Below are 18,306 nucleotides of genomic sequence, written 5' to 3'. Positions count from 1 at the left end.
TCCCCATAAAAGATGAACATGATTTCAAATATCTAAAATGTATGTCTCGCATATAAATTATTTATAAAACAACCCCATTTTTTAACTTGTAATTTGCTATTTAAGCCTTGCCTTATACGCGAATAGGGCCTATAGGGTACACACGGTACTATATATATTTAATAAAATTTGATACAGCCAGAATAAAATACAGAAATAATAAAAGACTGTAGTAGTCTTTGGGTAGGACTGCCTATCCTAAGAAGGAGTAGGCCTCTAGATTCAAGAAAGTAGGCCTAGGCCTAGCCTAAGTACTACTACTACTAGGCCTAAGCTAAGGCAAAGACTCGAACTAGCTAGGCAAGCCAAGGCATTAGTCTGTAAGAGAGGAGCCTAGACTGGCCTAGAGAGAGCATACATAATTATTATGTATATTATAACTCTGCCTACCCTGGCTATTTATTTATTTGATTTGAGAACGAATTTACATTAACAAAAGTATTTACCATCACGACCAATGGAACATAAATATTATTTACTACGGCAAGAACACATACTTTAAACAGCCTTTAAGTGATTGCCTTTCTGAGGAGGGTACAATACACTTAAAACAAAAATACATTTTTATTATAGCGCCACCAACCCCATGGAGAAGGTGATTTTATTTTATTTTCACAAAAGTATGTCTAATAAAGTTTTACCGTTTCTTTCGCTACAAAACACACGCAATGTGTGGTGCGGGCTTCAGTTGCAGTATACCTATATAATGAAATTTGTTGTGTTTTCAGTTCAGAACTATCACATAGAAAACAAGATCGAAATTATCTTATCAACTGGTGGCGCTTTTCGTTTACAAAAAATCCTATATAACAAGGACGTTCACCTCCAAAGTTGCTTAATTGTGTAGGATGGTTCTGTAACGAAGTTGGTGTGAATTATATAGATAGGGTGTATTTCGCAAGCAGCGATACTTTATAATTACGGACGTAGTAGGCCTTTTTTAATTATTAATAGAAAAACGATGATGGATTACACAATTTGGAGATACATTCTTTTGATTTTTGTATGGTTTAGAGTATCAGTGTCCCAAGAAGGTAAGAAGGAGATTTGTTGTACTATTGCTTAATTCCTAATCATCTAAAATAATGTTGAACTAGCCCTAGGCCTAGACCTACCACCACTACATCATCCCAGTACTGTGGCATTCGTACGTACCAACTACCTTCCAGGCCCAGGTACACCAACATGTCTATCTTAAAGGGCATGGAGAATGCCGTGGGATCATAAACACATGACACCGACGTTTTTGAATAATAACAAGTGACTAGGCCTACCTAGCGTTGGCTAGCTAGGCTAAAAAGTAACTTTAAATGATTTTTATGTGGTTTATTTACTTACTGTGTCTGTGAATCAGGGATGGTGAGATGATTTTGAGATTTTCGATCTATTTTCAATTTAATTTTAGTCAGATCCAGTATTTCACAAATGGAGAAGTTGCATGTTGTTACACCTTTGATTTGTTTTCTAGTGAAATGTGTTACAATGTGAATGATGAAAGCTCATTCATTGCCATTGGATTGGGTAGGCCTAATGCTTTGCACGTAAAATTTGTTTATGTTACATGTTTACAGTTTACTCACAAGATGGTAGCATTATCGTCGTTAGACTTTAGTCGGGCACTCACTGCATTGTACGACGGCCCGACCTTCGGCCACGAATCCAACTCCGCTCCCTGTGAGAGTTAGATAATTGACTCCGTCTGCTGATTGGATTGGATTGGATTGGATTGGATTTATTCGGTGTAAACACCAAGAATAGCCCACGAAAGTCTAGAAGAAGACTTGTTTCCAGTGGGGTCCTTCTGGTGGTGATTGGACAATACACCGGGAGACAATCCCCTACTCTTTTCCGAAGAGTGTACTGTGTTCTTTAACGTGCACATGGGCCATAAATGCACACAGGACCAACGGCTTAAACGTCTCATCCAAAAGACGGTGCGCTATGTAACTTGTATTTCAGCTCTCTAGCTGAAACACAAGGAGAGTCAGTGATGGGAATTGAACTGGGGACCTAGAGATCTCCGCGGTTCAGCACACACACAGTGGCTACCACCAGATTAGCCGACTGAGCTAAGTTGCTCTCTGTCGTTGGCAGTCTGAATGGATCGTCATTAAAAACGATCCATTACGCTCGCATTGTGCAGTTGACTTGTGTGCAGCGAGTGACCAGCTTTGGGATAACATGTGTGCACAGGGACGCAGCCAGGGTGGAATGGGAAAGGGTAGGACACATTGCCTGTGGGACCGCCTAGGGCCCCAGCAAGGACAAGGGGCTGTGCCGCAGTGGGGGGTACGGGTGGGTGTGGTATGATGCCTACCTGATCATTTACTGGTCTAATACACTCCTATAATCAACCATGCCACCATAGCATTGGGGTAACTCTATTTTTCCGAAAAAAATGCAGTGGGTTCAGATATTTAGTGCATACAAGCTGAGTATGTGTAAACACTGGATTTCCGTTGAAAGTCCTTATCCGAGAAGGTGGCTCTACCAACCTAACACTGGGTGAGGAGAGATTTGAATCAATGTTAATGATATAATTAGTGGTGCCCACCCTCTCTTACCGCTCGGCCACTCTAACTAAAAATTTCCATCTTAAGCTTTCATGGGAATAGGGATTTAGTTCTGCGTTCTGGAATTTAGGTCTGCATTTTCACTTCTTGCAATCTCCCAGCCCAGGCTGCAAACCAGGCCTGGGTTTCAAGGTTATTATCCCAATAAAATACAAGTCACATTTTTAGTGTAGAAACAGTTGTCATAGTTATTAATTCTTTATGGTAATAATATTTTATTTGAAATTACACTTTTTTAGCAATTGGCACACAACTGCAGCACGTGGACTGTGCATCCAAATACAAATTAAAAATAAATCACATCACAGTTAGTAACTTTCGTATGAAGAATGTCCAAGAAAACAACTGGGATCCCCAGCCAAACAGCATACTTTTTACAGCGAGTTTAAGCCAATAATCGAGGCAAGGTTCTAGTACTGTACAGTCGGTAGTTTAAAGTTTGTAAACTTTATCCCAGTATAATAAGCCCAGGGTATAATCATCTATTGAGTGCAGCTGGATGGTACAGAAGTCCTTGACATTAAAAATCTAGGCACGGCTATTCCATCATAAAAAATGTCTTAATTTGGAGTCTGCATTGCCTATAGGCCCTTGACTAAGTACCAGTGACCATGATCTTGAATGGAGAAGTGTGTGAACATTTTCAATGATTATGACACCTAAAGTACATACAGTTAGGTGCTTAAAACGGCACCTTCCATTGATTGTTAAAGGTTACTTTTTTCAGCCAATTGCAATTCCATTTATTCCACATCAAAAAAATCTTTTTGCTTTACTATACAGGTACTTGCAATAATACAAAGTCATTATCAGTGACGCCTTCTTGGGCTATACTCTTCTTTATTGTACATTCTTTACAATACTTATTCTGCATTACTTCTAAATACTTTGTTGCCACAAAACTGAAAGTGATAGTGTTAAAGTGTTCAAAAGAATTATCAAAAACCAGGAAGTCAAGATTGCATCACAATAGAAAACTTTGTACTACAGTAGTAGTAAAATACTAATAAGCCCTAATTATTTGTTTTTTTAAAAATTAAAATGGAGTGATAAAAAATTAAACGATTCTGAAAGCAATGCAGTGTAGCGTAGGAGTGCTGAAAGCAATGCAGTGTAGGAGTGCGTATCAGGGGGAAAGGTGCATGGGATGCTTCCCTTCCTCCAAATACTACTCCACCCCTGCTAGTCACTCCCAAAAATCATGTTCAAGTAGTTAAAAATCACCTCAAATCACCTTACCATCACCACCTATCACCTTGTCATTTTTTATTGATTCTGAAAGGTTAGTTTTAATCAATTAAACAGTCAACGAAAAAAAAAAAACAAACAAACCAGGCAATTATTCAATTAATTCAAATCATCAAAGCAAGCCTATATATATATTAGCCCATAGCTATTATAATGTAGGTCTTAGTATTTTAGTAATGAATTTTTTTATTTTATTTAATTGTTATCTAATGGACATGTACAGTAATGTACAATTTTGATTAGTGTAGGGAATGTGGGAATAAACAGTACTTGGGCGAATAGCCAAGGGAAAATCATAGATTACCATTTCTTAATTCGTATTCTGTCTAACAACAAAACAGGATATACAGTAATTGATTGCATTCTCCTAATCTTTAACCAATTATAAATAGAAAGGATTTATTATTTATGAAACTAGATGTTTTTTTTTTAAGTTATTAAATTTTACTACTTTGAACTTTTAGATTTCATCATCATGTATTTCCTCATGACAAATTTATGATGGTTATTACAGATAACTGAAATTCTTGAAAATGAGAAGTTTCTTCTCCTGGACTCCCTTGCAAATTGGTCAATATTGGATAATTCTGAATTAGTTTGTTTTGAGCAGATTTGGTACCAAGTGTCCAGTTCCATGGGTTTTTTTTTCTTCTTCTTATTCTGTGAACATCCCCATTTAAAACACTGTTAAAATAAATACTTTATCAACATTATTTGATACATTTAATTTTAATCATTAATGTATTGAGCAATTACCCGCAAACCAATCTCCATCATTAAATGCTGAGTTGGGTTGGTTTTTAATAAGAATAAATTAATCAATCAACAAGGATTTGTAAAGCGCCAATATCCATGTCAGAATGCAATGTTCAGTGGCGCTACAACGAAAAAATGCACTTAATGAGATTACTCGGATAAATAAAAGTTTATAAAATATGTTTATGAATAAGCACGTTATATTTTCATTGCGGATTTTTTGAGCTCAGTACGGACTCCAAAAGTATGCATTTTCTTTTAGTTTTAAGGCGTATGCGGATGGCGATATAACATGTTATGTTAATATCCTAAAACTTTGCATGCATATTGTATGTCTTTTCATTTTGGCTAGTAAGTTGGATCAGAATGATTGAACCTAAACTTACTGTAGTTTTTTTCATTAAATTGCTTGACAATATACTTGACAATATTGCTTGACAATATACCAAGCTTTGGTACAGTATCTGGTTCGAATCAAAGTCTTTAGTTATTAACTGTCTGAACATTTAAATGATCTCAGAATTGGGATTTAAAATGAAATAGCCAGGTTACATAGGAAAGATGTAAAGTGGTCTTTAAAATGTAGTAATTTTCTACCCTGGCTTTGTAGCCTATACTACTCAGTCTTAGAATTTGATAGTAACCATGAGTGTTTGGGGCAGTTCTCAGAAACTTGCTTCAGATCACTAGATGTAAGTGTTTGATATTCCATATTATGATAGCAGATTAAACAAACGTCCTCCCAAATGCTTCCCTTAAGAATGACAATTGATTTATTAAACAGTACATAAAAATCAGTGACACACATTTCTTTGACGGTGCATCTATACAATTATGAGTGTGAAACTAGTCTTTATCATAAAAACAACCATGCAAATCCATAAAGCAAAATATTATGTTTATAATAAATAATAATATTTATACTTAAACTTCATTCCTAAAGGCAACCAAATGTAGGCCGAAACATTGAGAATCATGGCCTTTATTTAGAGAGGTATCAGTACTGTTACTTGAGTAAGCAATATAATATAAGCCAATTTGTGTTTTCACTTAATGCATAGGCTGTTTAAACAATACAAGGCATACAAAAACATTTAGCCTATTTCGCATGCTTTAAAGTGTACTGTATAGTACTACACATAAACAGGACTTGATTTGGCAGAGAGAATCGAAGTAAGAAAGTCAAAATTGTCTTAGCTCACTGATAAGCCTATTATAGTACTGACAGTATTGTACTCATGTTAAATGATTTTTAAATTTATATTCAAGACCAGTGAAAGGTGAAACAAGTGTTATTATTCCCCTTCTTTTCATCTTAAATTTGTTAACTGCACAAACATATCTCTTAAAACAGTGGCGTATCTACAATAGGGGTGCGAACTCCGAAGGGGGAGTTTTCTACCAAAAAAAAAGCTTTTGCTCCCTAGTCACCCCCAATTAACAATGTTTGATACAAAAAGAATCATGCTCAAGTAGTTAAAATTCACCTCACATCACCTTATTTTTTGAGCTACTGTTGAGGCTCTTCATTTACTCATTGAGCTCCCACTTCATCTTTGTACCCCATCTCCCCGATTCCCTCCATTTCAAGACTTTTACAGTATATACCACCAGCATTGAGTTGTCCCATGCCAGTCCATGTACTACAGTATTTAACATGCACAGCCTACAGTAGATTGGAATACAGTTTTTCTCGGCTAAAAACGATCAATATATCTTGTTTTAAAGGCTGTTTTATATATAATTTATTGGTTTAAATGTTTCCTTTCCTGCCAAATTTATAACGTTTTCTATTTTTTTTGTAGATTTTTAAATGTAGTTTTATATGTTTTTATAGTTAGAGAAGATCATTGTAATGGCTACATCAATGCATTAATAAAATATAGAGTTTGTATTTGAGTCGGTTCATAATTGAAAGACTTCGCTGTACTACTTACAAATGACAGTTAAACAATTTACTAATGACATTTAACCATTGGAGTAGCATTATTTATGGTCACCAAATTTGGTCAATATGAGAACAATTTAGCTATTTCTATGGAAATGCAGACTGAGTTGTACTGTATTGCAGCTTCTGGTATTAAAGATACATCAATTCAGGCATTTCATTCTGCCTCACATGGCTATGAATGAATCCAGGCCACATAGCAGATTTTGACTGCAGGTAATTTTTCACAGGTGTGTTGTAAATAATTACCTCCGCCAAAGGAGGTTATGTGTTCATCACTGCCTGTCTGTTATTCTGTGTATATTCAGTCGGCAAGAACAAAAATAATGTGCCTGAATACTACAGGCTATTCCATTATTTTCTTGAGGGTATGCTGCAGATTCACACATACACGGCCTACTGTACGTAGGGTTGGTATTCAGGCACAGAGGTATGAACTCTACGGAGTGACTTCTAGTTGACTATGGGCTGGCTACTGTATACTGTGTACTTTAGTAGGCCCATCAGTCTGTGCATGGAGGTATATAATTGCCTTCAGGCATCTTTTTTGAGTGTCAACATCTTTGCACTTTTTCAGATCATATTTAATCTACAGTAAGATCTTTATTGCTCGTTATGCTTATTGTCTACCTACTGTACAGTACAGTAATGGATATGCTTGTCATCATTTTTCGGACATTAAACTTTTATTTAAATTTATCGATTGTGCTATTGTGATAAAGTTTACTACCATTACATTAATTTACAGTACATGTGTAATCTTAGAGTTTGTTGTAATATAATTCAATTTACAGTAGGATGTCTTGCACCAACATGGACCATTCATACCAACCAAATATTGCAGTAATGTTTGCCGAAACATAATGCCTTTCTGTATGATTGATCAAGAGAGAGAGCCATTACTTAATCTTTTTCATCACTTAGGCAGGATGTATTTGTTTGGAAAAGAACCCACTCTTTTGTGAAATTAAGAGGGTATCTTTGAATATTTTATCATTGAATGTTAATTCTTGCAAAAAGTAAAATGTAAATGGCAATTTGTTTGATGTTAGATTCCTTTTAAAAATAAATTATTTAAGATAAAAAAATGCATATATTGAATCAAGAAAATCAGTTTTAATACAGAATTTGATTATTGGGCCATTTTTACCTACCTGTCATATGGGGCCATTTTTACCGGGGCCATTTTTTCCGGGGCCTTTATTTCCGGGGCCATTTTTTCCGGGGCCATTCTTACCGTACACCTTCTGTATGATTGATCAAGAGAGAGAGCCATTGCTTAATCTTTTTCATCACAGACAAAGGGTGTGCTTTATTGTTTCTTGTTCTAAAATATTGCTGAAGTAAGGAGCAATATTGCGGGAATAGGACCTGCTTTTGTTTAAGACACACTTAATGCATGTTAATGGTAATATTGCGGTAATATTACTAGGTCTGGGATGGAATGCTGCATAACACTAATATTACAGTTAATTCTGACCTTTTCATATATTAAGACATAGTTGGGAATATTCCTGCAATACTGTATTGTGGCAGTGTAACTTTTAAAATTGTCTTGTAACTACTGCACTCCTTTAGCCTTGTATGTATTTGGAGCTTATTTTATGCTATTTAAGTATCACAAATGAAGGTCCTGATTAATTAGCTGACCTTCTTGGACTTACAATAAAAAGGTCAACCAATATAAACTGGGAGTGGTTGGCATAGTGATTGAGAGATTTATCAGAGTCTGTGTTCAATCTTCACTGAGAATTTTGCTCATGAGCAATTTTGCTGGGGTTATGCGTTATCATCGCTCCATCCAGGGTGTATTGGGGTACCTAGTTCAGTAGGTTGATGCTGGATACTAGGCGACTGGTTGATACTGTAAGTCTGATGCCGTATCAGTTGTGAAGACTGCTGTACCGACTGCAAATATAAACCAATAACTCCTTTACTACTAAAAATGGCCCCTGAAAGAATGTCCTCAGAAAAACGGCTCTGGTAAAAATGGCCCCAAATGACAGGTAGGTACAACTACTGTACTGTACAGTATTACATAGTCACACCTACGGCATGTAAGCTAAAGATATATTTTTGTTTTTCTAGTTTTTTATTAAATAAAAATCTCATTTGACATTTTACCTCAGCCTCAATTTGTTCTTAATTTGTGAGTAATTTCAGCCTCGGTGTTCTTGTAAAATAAAAGTGTACTGTTAGATGGTTTTAATTGCTAGAATGGAAAGTCAAAAAACAACCTACAAGTTTCTGTTGGTTCCTAGGTTTAGATTGGAAATACATCCTGGTCATCATACTGTAGAATGTATTTAACTAATTGATGATTGGCATTTTTGATGGCATACACAAACTAATTATCATCAGACTGAAGTGAACAAATCAATCATGATTTTAATCAAAGAAAGCATCTACAAGGCTGAATTATAATCTCTTTTCTGAAACCCTCAACTGTTAATTCAATTACTGTTCATATTATTTTTGTTGGAATAGTTCTCACTTTGTGTGTTAAAATCAAAATAGAAATTTTCTCAGCAACCTTTGTAAGTAAAGTTGGTCAATAACAAATAGAATTGCTTCTATTTATTTAGTGGGTCTGATCATATGCCAATCAAAAACATTGCTGTACTTCAAGAGTTGCCTGTTCTAGGTTGCTCAGATGCTCAGACTAGACGATTGTCAGACAGACTGGGTCAATGCAAAAGGTCGTAGAGGAGTTGCCTGACATGAACTTAAGTCTCTAATGTTAATGAGGACAACATAGTTTTAATGACTTCCTGATGTAATGTCCCGTTCCTGGATTTTACGACATATTGAAGCTTTTTTACTACTACTACTATAACTTCAACTATATGATCACAAAATAATCCCAGCCCTCGAACCTTCCTTGTATTTAATATAAAGTTGCCAATTGACTAATATATTGTATACTTTCATAACATTTCAATTATTTCCTAGTTTTTTGTTTTAAAATTTTTATTATTGTGACTAATAACGTGTGCTTAAGTGTTGTTTTTAAAAGTTGTGCAGTTAGTTGTCCTTTTTAAAGAATTTGCACTCCACTATTCAAGACACCTCTGATTCCAACACCCCTCTGTCCAAATTTCTATGTTTAATGTAGCTTGTCTGGTTTGTGCTGTTTCGCAGTAAATTTTAAGATAAAACAGAGCAAATGTACAATCTCATCAGTCTAGAACTAGCATAAATTTTGCATTCCTTTGTAAATTTTAAAACCATTTTAAAAATCAATTTAACAAATAAAAGAAAAAACAATTTAACAACATTGATAAAAGATAAAAGACTCCCATATGGCACTTTGAAAGTAATGAAAGAAGGCCTGAATGCAAAAAAGTTCCAACCATAAAACAGTAAGTTAAACACATTTAAAACCCAATTTAAGGTCTAACCAAACATGCAAATAAGAATGTAAACTTGTGGACGAAAAGAAAAATTCTGGATGAAAAGAAAAGTGTTCAACATGCAATAATGAATTACGATATCCAAGACAGCATAGTTACACATTTAAAACCCAATTTGAGGTCAAATGTAAACTTCTGGATGAAAAGAAAAATTCTGGACTAAAGAAAAGTGTTCAACATGCAATAATGAATTATGATTTCCAAGAAAGCAAAGGTACACAATTAAAACCCAATTTGAGATCTAACCAAACATGCAAATAAGAATGTGAAATTCTGGACAAAAAGAAAAGTGTTCAACATGCAATAATGAATTATGATTTCCAAGACACAGTAAATTTATGCTCAACTTCACAACAGAGGCAGGCAGGTTCAGTAAAGTGTTTAAACAAACAATTCAAAAATATCTAGATATTGCAAAAGGCTTTTTATATCTAGAGATGTTGACTAGTTGTAAAGTTTAAAAAATGCTAATCTCAACTCTCTTTGGGTTCCCTTTTCTTTGTTGAGACAGATTTGAAGTTTAACCATTGAACTTAAAATTTGAAGGCATGGATTTTGCTCTGTTAAGTGCACCTACATGCCAGTTCATATTCAAATTATACTGAAGAATCATTCATATTAAATTCAAAATTAATTTAAATCTGTGATAGCAAAAGTGTTTTATTCTTTAATGTACGTTGTGTTCTACAGTATCGGGTTCAGTCTCGGAAACATGTCCTCCATTATTAATTACAAGATGAGCTACAATAGGATACGATAGAATGCTCTGCTGAAATCTTTTTAATAATATATTAATTTTTTTGTGTTGATAGAATGTTTTGCTTGACTATAAAGTTATTAATAATGAAATACTTTATTCTGAATTATTGATGTTTTATCATAGCACAAAGTATGTTGCAAACACAATTTTAATTCAGCTTGCTGGGATTTCTGATGCCAATAAAGAATAAAAAAATAGAATACATAAATACATAATATATAAGTACATAATAAATTCTGAAGGCTTTCCTAATACGATTATTTGACTAAATAGTTTAAGGTAAAATGAATTATTAGAGGGCACGCTTATTGTACAGTAGGACCTCACTCAAGACCCTATTGGTTTGAAAAGAATACAAATGGAATGCTGCGATGTGAAATCAGATTGATAAATGCTTTATATTTATTTAATTATGAGGAAGATTCAAAAAATCAATTCACTGACAACAGGTTAAGTAATTTAATATGGTTCTTTTATAGTCATCCAAAAATCAAGTACTGGTACAAGTAAAGGTGGTGTAAACTTGCAGACATGACGTTTCACCTGCTACCAGCAAGACTTAATCATAAGTGACGATATGAGGATCTTGTGCATTTTGTTGTTAGTTCCGATGAACCTTGAGTATGAACTTTGCCAGATGACTGCTTGGGATTGCCCAAGCAGGATGTGTGGGGGGGGGAGGGGAGGGTGTCTCGTTCAAAATTTGTACACCATCCTTGTAGTAGTTTGGACTTGATTTTTGGATGATCATAAAAGAACTACAGTATAATAACTTCAACAATTATTATCGGCCGGCTCCAGTTTTGCAATACAGGGTATAAAAAAGTGTTCACTCAATCAAAGATGAATGCAATTGAATGCTCAAAGCAATGTATATTAGTCTAAAGCCAGGCACTCCCTGCCTTGTACGACAAATCCAACTCCGCTCTTCGTGAGCGTTAGACGACGCGACACTGTCTGCTGATAGTCGGTGCAGTCTGAACTGATCGTCATTAAAAAATGATCCGTTGTGCGTTCTTTATATAATCGCGTCGGCCAACGAACGTCGTGCGCAGCAAATGCCTGGCTTAAGGCATGCACTTCACGTTAGGCCCTATAAAAATAATATTGGTTTATCATCCTATCTACTGTAGGCTGGAAAAGTGATGAGGGAGGAAGGGTTTTTATTATTATTTTCTGTTTTGCTAAAGCCAAATATTAGCCTTGGCTTGTTGTGCATTGATATTCAAAGTAAAACATGATAGAGATAATACAAACAATATATTTTAACTATTTACTAAAAAAAAAATGTTAATATTTTCCACAAAAAAAAGAGGGGAAAAAAAATCAAAATATTTTTATTTTTTTAAATTTTTTTTCAACAATATTTTTTTTTTTTTTTAATACCATAGAAGCCATGTGCGTGAGGATAACTAATATTTTTTTATTGGGCCTTATAACCTTTAGTTCAGATGCCTACAGAACACATAGGCCTACATGTACAGTAGATCAGCACATTGGTACTATTCCAACCTACCAGAGCTAAACCCTTGCTTTGGAGTAACATAACCATGTGTACAATATAGGAAAAATCACCAGAAAAGTTGACACATGAATTATATTACAAATGAAGTTGCTACAAATTGGAATTAAATTGTAATGTATGTTTGCTTTTTTTCTAGTGAAAGATTAATTGAATTTAAATTGGCTTCATTCAAAAGTAATGTTAAATCCTACTTAACATGTTTGATGTTAAATTCCATTAATGCTAAATAGATTACTGTTTCCAGGTGAATGCATGATTTTAAAAACAGAATGGGTAATGTTTTGCATGCCATAGCCCAAATCCATATGCAGATGGTTAAATGCAAAAATCTCTTGCTATTGTCAATAAAAAAAGTGTTATACAGTATGCATAGGAATCATAAAGAGAAAAATAATCCATAGCCTTGGAGGGTAGAATTTCAATCTTTGAATTATATTGTTCCTTTTAGCTGTAAATCACCTTTGTGATCATTGTTGTACACTCTGAGGTGTGTAATTTGCACAGTAGTATAAACAGGATGCAAACAGAAGAAAACACAAAACTTGTAATTAACAGTTTAGTCTTGGGTTACCTGAAATTCGTGCAATGCTAGTAGAATAATGGACCTTTCTGGAATGTCAATCAAATTTAACTACTGACCAATCAGGAAAAGAGACAACAATATGTGCGTGTCTCACAAACACATGTAAAGTCCCCCAAATGTATGTGTTTGCATACATGCTGTTGGTTCGTGGGGCCTCAGCAACAATCCAAGGGTACGTTCAGGCGACAACGGGAAAAATTTACATAGGTTTCTTACAGGTATTGTATCCGCTGGAGGTCTACCAGTTCGTGCAGAACTCGGCTTTCAAAAAAACCATTGACCTTGGACTTAAAATCTAAGGTCAATATGCAAATGATGAGTTACTATCAAGTTGCCCTGGACCCTTGCATCACCCCACACTTTAATTGGTACAGCATAATGTTGTCTCAAGATCAAGATGAAATGACTGAAAATAGTGAGCTTACATTGCAAACTCCCAATAAATCACAGATGTGCATTTTGGGCATATAAACCATGAATAAACTTTCATTCATTTGACAATTAAAAATAGCAAATTACTACCATTGCCAAACGATGGTGCCATGATTGCGTATGCATGCGGCGGACGTATATAATAAGGTAACAATCTGCATTCTAGGCTAGCCCTTCTTTGAAATAATTAAACTGTAAAATAAGTAGGAACTAGGAAAATTTAAACAGACTTTACTTCTGGTGCATGCCTAAATAATTAAAGAGCAATCAAAAAGGTATTAAGTGATAAAAAAATGCTCCCTGCTGCTAATGTATGCGGTTTTTGCTTGTATGTTCAAACCGCGCATTTTGTGACAAGCATGACATTTTGAGCGTTTGATTTATAAGGTGTGTGAACAAAAAAACAGTGGAAGAGTAATTTTCTAAATGTCTGGGAGGGGTTAAAGGTCAAAGGTTCTAGGAGGAGTATATTATGTGTCAAAGGTTATGTTATCTTCGGAAAATATATCTCATTGGAAGAAATAGAAACATGCATATGAGCCTACTGAATATTTTGAAGAAAATTAGTTTCTACGACCAGCGGTTGTCAAGATAAGGATGCCCTATGTAATATTTTCCCAACTAATTTGTATAAGCTAACTTGCATACTATATGGGGCACGTGATGGAGATTTCCACAATTCACTTTCGTCAAGTTCTCTTTGAGTCTTATCTCTTACATTCGCCGTTTACTTTGGCATTGTCGAATGCCGGCGTTCATTTTGAGGGCTGATTTTTTTTTTTATTAGAAAATCTGTGCCACAAGAATTCTTCATCAATATTGTATTGTCCAATCACCACCAGAAGAACCCCACTGGAAACAAGTCTTCTTCTAGACTTTCGTGGGCTATCCTTGGTGTTTACACCGAATAAATCCAATCCAATCCAATCCAACCTCTGTCACGCAATGATGAATGTTTTAATTCCATAAACATCTTAGTTTGATCATGGTTTGATGTTGAAATCGGAAGTGGTGATTACAGGTTCTCATGAAAAATGTGTAAGAGATGAATAAATGTGGCTGACAAAAAATAAGTTTCGTTGAGTAGATGTGTTTTCCTTAAGCCTATATTACTTGTCCTTCAGTATTGTATCTGTTCCTCTGGGAAGACTTATTTCTGAAGACTTGTGGAGTACAACAGGAACTTGTGTCTTAACGCCCTTTCATATGGTACTTTATGCCTACTCAGGACCAACTAAAAACAATCCTAATGTTCACAGCTAATCATTTAAATTGGCATCAAAAAATTTTGCACTTCCTCTGGGTCGAGACCTGCGAGACAGGAAGTTCAGATCAGATTCAAATATTTATATACGTCAAAATGTCAATGCATCATGATAATTGGTTTCCACGGTTCAAAAATACAAATAAGACTTATTATATCTCTACTAAATACTCGGATATGATGACAGTGTAAAATATTGATTCATTGAATTGGATTAAAAAGAAAGATTGTGCATATGAGTTGTGAGAATTATACTTGGGGCCTATATAAGCTTAAAAGAGATAAATTAAAAACTTACTTTATACATCAAGCCCTAAACATCTAACATGGCAAAATCACCTTCTAAAGAGTTCGTTAAACAACCTAATTGCATATTAGAGGAATGAAAGATTTATTATGGTGCTCTGTGCGTTTATTTGAAGGCACCATTCTACCACATCTGCTAAATTTAACATACTTGTTAAGAGGTTGTGAAATATCATTTGCAATAGATTTAACTTTCTTTAGGCATACCTCCTCACAGGTTGTCCTTATTTCCGGCGAGCAAAGTACAGTACATGACAGGAATGGGATCTTCTAAACAATGGTATCAAACTTGCATGAAAAAATATTTAAGTTCATACATTATTTTGTATACAGACAGTTAAAAACAACATTATTATATTACAATTTCTGTGCGATTCTTTCTAAATTGAATTTATCTATGGGGGTATATCAGCAACGGCTCTCAAACTCATTGGTCAATGCTATTGCTGTTTGTGTGACGTTTGAGGAGAGGCAGCTCAGAATAAAAAAAAACTATTAGGTCAAATTTATAGTTGGAATTGGGGCCATATGTAGCTAGCACATTATTTTGTAAGCTATTTATTCTGTAAATAAACCTACAATACTAACAATCAAATCAAAGCTAGAATTTACATGTTTATCTCTGTACTATGCGCACACCTCCTGCATTTGTTACTACATTTAAACTCCTTCACTCTTACCAAAGGAAGAGTAATTTACATTTCAGTATCTAGCAATTTAAGGAATTTAGTCTCTGGGGTGCCATTGATTGGGTGTTCTGGTACTGGTGTCGCATCAATGACTTTGACTTTGAAATATTAGCATCAGAGTGGTCTTTAAGTCAGGTGATTTTGAGTAGGTTGAAGGTGTGCTTAGTGGTGTGGTATACCAAAGCAGATGGCTATGAGCCAGTTAGGGATCATTTATGAATATCAAGTGTACACAAAAATACATCTCCCTTACACCTAGAGTCAAAGATTCTCAATTGTACGTAAGTTTTGTTATTATTAATACATAAATTATGTTGTTTTACAATGACCTTCACTGTTAAAGAATAAATTCAGTGACCTTTTCTACATTATTTTTTGTTCTATGAACAGTCAGTTTACACTACAGCAAGTACAGCTTGAAAACTCATGGGTTGGTAGAGTACATGGGTTGGTAGAGTACAGTACGTATTTGAAATCAAAATTTTCATACTTTTTTTTTATAGTATCGCAGTTATTGGAAATGGTGATCATATGCGCCGATAAATACATATACAGAAAATTGTGTTGACATGGACAATTATCAACTGAGCTTGAGTAATTATTAGAGCATGCACTGCTAGAATATATAAACTTTGACCTTCTACTTAATATTGTTTATAGTATTACCTGGATGTACTAGATCTTTCTTTCCTGTGATACCAGTACATATAAAAAATAAAAATAAATACCATATTTCTTTTTAATAAACCTCTTTGAATAACCTCCCCAATTGATAAACATACTTTCCATAGCTTTATTTGGAATAAACAACATTTGACGATAATTATGTGTTGTAGTTTCACATTTACAGTGAATTAAGGGGTGTTTATTTGAATAAATACGGTATTTTGTTCTTGCATTTAGCAAAAAGTTTGTTGGCCAAAGCATGTGTACTGTAGGTGGAGAAGAAAATGAAATAAAATTTACAAAAAACTGATCGTATATAGCCATCCTATTGTGTGGTCATATTTAATGATGTGATGTAAACTGTTCAGTAGTCTATGAAGCTGTTTAAGGGACATGATGAATTTTTATTTTATTTTCCTAACCCGTACAGTACGTTAATCACAAACTGCCTTCCATTCCGTTTGTCCAATGTAAGTAGTAAACAATACACGTCCACTTTCAAGTATGGCGTTGGACAGAAGTTTATCAAATGATAAATCTGAGCCGGTTTCAGGCATATTTTTGTGATACATGTTGTGAGAACATAGAGTATGGTTGTGTCATTAAGCGTAAACAGCTTAAAGAAATTTAAGGATGTGCAACTCTGTGGAAAACAAGTAATACGAGTCCTCAGTAAGGCCTATGGCTATGAGGTTTCCGTCAAAGCTGATGAATAGCCTACATATAGGCCTATATGAAGAGGCTCTCGGGGATAGTGGTGCAAGTAGTAGTAGTCAAAATTGCACCGAATCTGTTTAAAGGTATGTGTGTTGTTACATATAACGTTAAAAAATGGTATGGTATGTTTTACTTCATTGAGAAGCACTAAGCGTCTCTCTATCACACCACACACACACATACACAGACAGGAAGGCCAGTGCCTTTTTCTCATACTGGGGTACTATCGACAGCAAAATAACCACAGTATTGTGAATCAAATATGATGATGTTATATTGTCGTAAACATAATAAGACAATAATTTTGGCAATGAATTGACCCTGCATAAACAACTGATAAATGAAGACAACTCAAGTATAGCCATGCACAATTATATAGCAATTATTTACTACTATCTACCAAGAACAATGGTTTACTACACAAATTGAATCAATTCAGTTTTTTGGGGGTAGGGGATGTGCCCTTCAGTGAATGTGCTTAGACTAATTAATTCAGGCATAATTTGCTTTTAATGTCTTCATGAAAGAATATAAAAAAATTATTATATTAATACTAGTACAGTATGCTTTATCTACATACGAATCCTTCACACATCATAACAAAAAAAATAGTATTAATAATAGGTATCAAAACTGACTTAAGCAAATAATATTTATCAACACTTTATGTCCAATTAAACATCACCACCTGCATTTAATATTGTATTATACTGATACTACTTGTTACTACTTTTTTTTTTTTTTGGAAAACAACCTTTGTTTAAAAGGAAACAATTAAAATACACATTTGATCATAAAACAATCACAGTAATTAGTTTGTTTAATAAATTTTCGCAGACCACAGACTCAAGTGAATGGAAGTTGATGAACCACAGCCAAAGCAAATTTTGCTTCATTCTGCATCAGCTGAAATCAAGAATTAAGAAGTGCTTCCTGGTCGAAGTCATGTTCTCCCATGTAAAACAATAATATATTAAGTACTTTTAATAGAGAAATAACCATTGAGAAATTAGTAAGATGTGAAACATTGAGTGGTGGAATTAGTTGAGGCTGCTATTGCAAATCAGGATGAAGCCTTGTTACTACATGAGGGATAAAAGTATCTGGTGGCAATTCAGGCCATATTATAGGCATGAATCAATTGAAAGTACTGTAGTCTTATCTGATTGGAACTGTATACTATTTGATGAATGTTGTTATCTATTTGATATAACATCATACCATACACTGTGTTGAGAAATATTACCATATATTTTTTAATTTTTCCTTGTATGAACAGTTATCAACAACACATTTATTTTCTTTATAAAGATTTGCATTGACTTTTTGAATGGCATTGTATGGTATTTTACAATGCAATATGAAAAGAAGAAAATAACAGAACAAC

At 34.5% G+C, this 18,306-nt stretch overlaps 2 protein-coding genes across 3 annotated transcripts in view; one reads left to right on the top strand and one right to left on the bottom strand.

Moving 5' to 3' along the window:
• The window catches only part of LOC117107277 (transmembrane protein 237-like), a 33,272-nt gene extending 32,679 nt beyond the window's left edge, over positions 1-593 (bottom strand). For both annotated transcript variants that reach the window (XM_033248908.1, XM_033248909.1), the window contains exon 1: positions 486-593. In XM_033248908.1, coding sequence (XP_033104799.1) covers positions 486-488 — 3 coding nt within the window. In that variant the 5' untranslated portion in view covers positions 489-593. The remainder of the gene's footprint in view (positions 1-485) is intronic.
• A 269-nt stretch (positions 594-862) lies between these two features.
• The window catches only part of LOC117107299 (receptor tyrosine-protein kinase erbB-4-like), a 103,463-nt gene continuing 86,019 nt past the window's right edge, over positions 863-18,306 (top strand). The window contains exon 1 of the mRNA XM_033248937.1: positions 863-1,073. Coding sequence (XP_033104828.1) covers positions 1,001-1,073 — 73 coding nt within the window. The 5' untranslated portion in view covers positions 863-1,000. The remainder of the gene's footprint in view (positions 1,074-18,306) is intronic.

Source organism: Anneissia japonica, unplaced genomic scaffold, assembly GCF_011630105.1.
Source record: "Anneissia japonica isolate Jap-2015-1 unplaced genomic scaffold, ASM1163010v1 scaffold211_len1577895_cov191, whole genome shotgun sequence".
Lineage (NCBI taxonomy): Eukaryota > Metazoa > Echinodermata > Crinoidea > Comatulida > Comatulidae > Anneissia > Anneissia japonica.
Note: the sequence above shows the minus strand (reverse complement) of the source record. Positions and strands in the feature narration are given on the sequence as shown.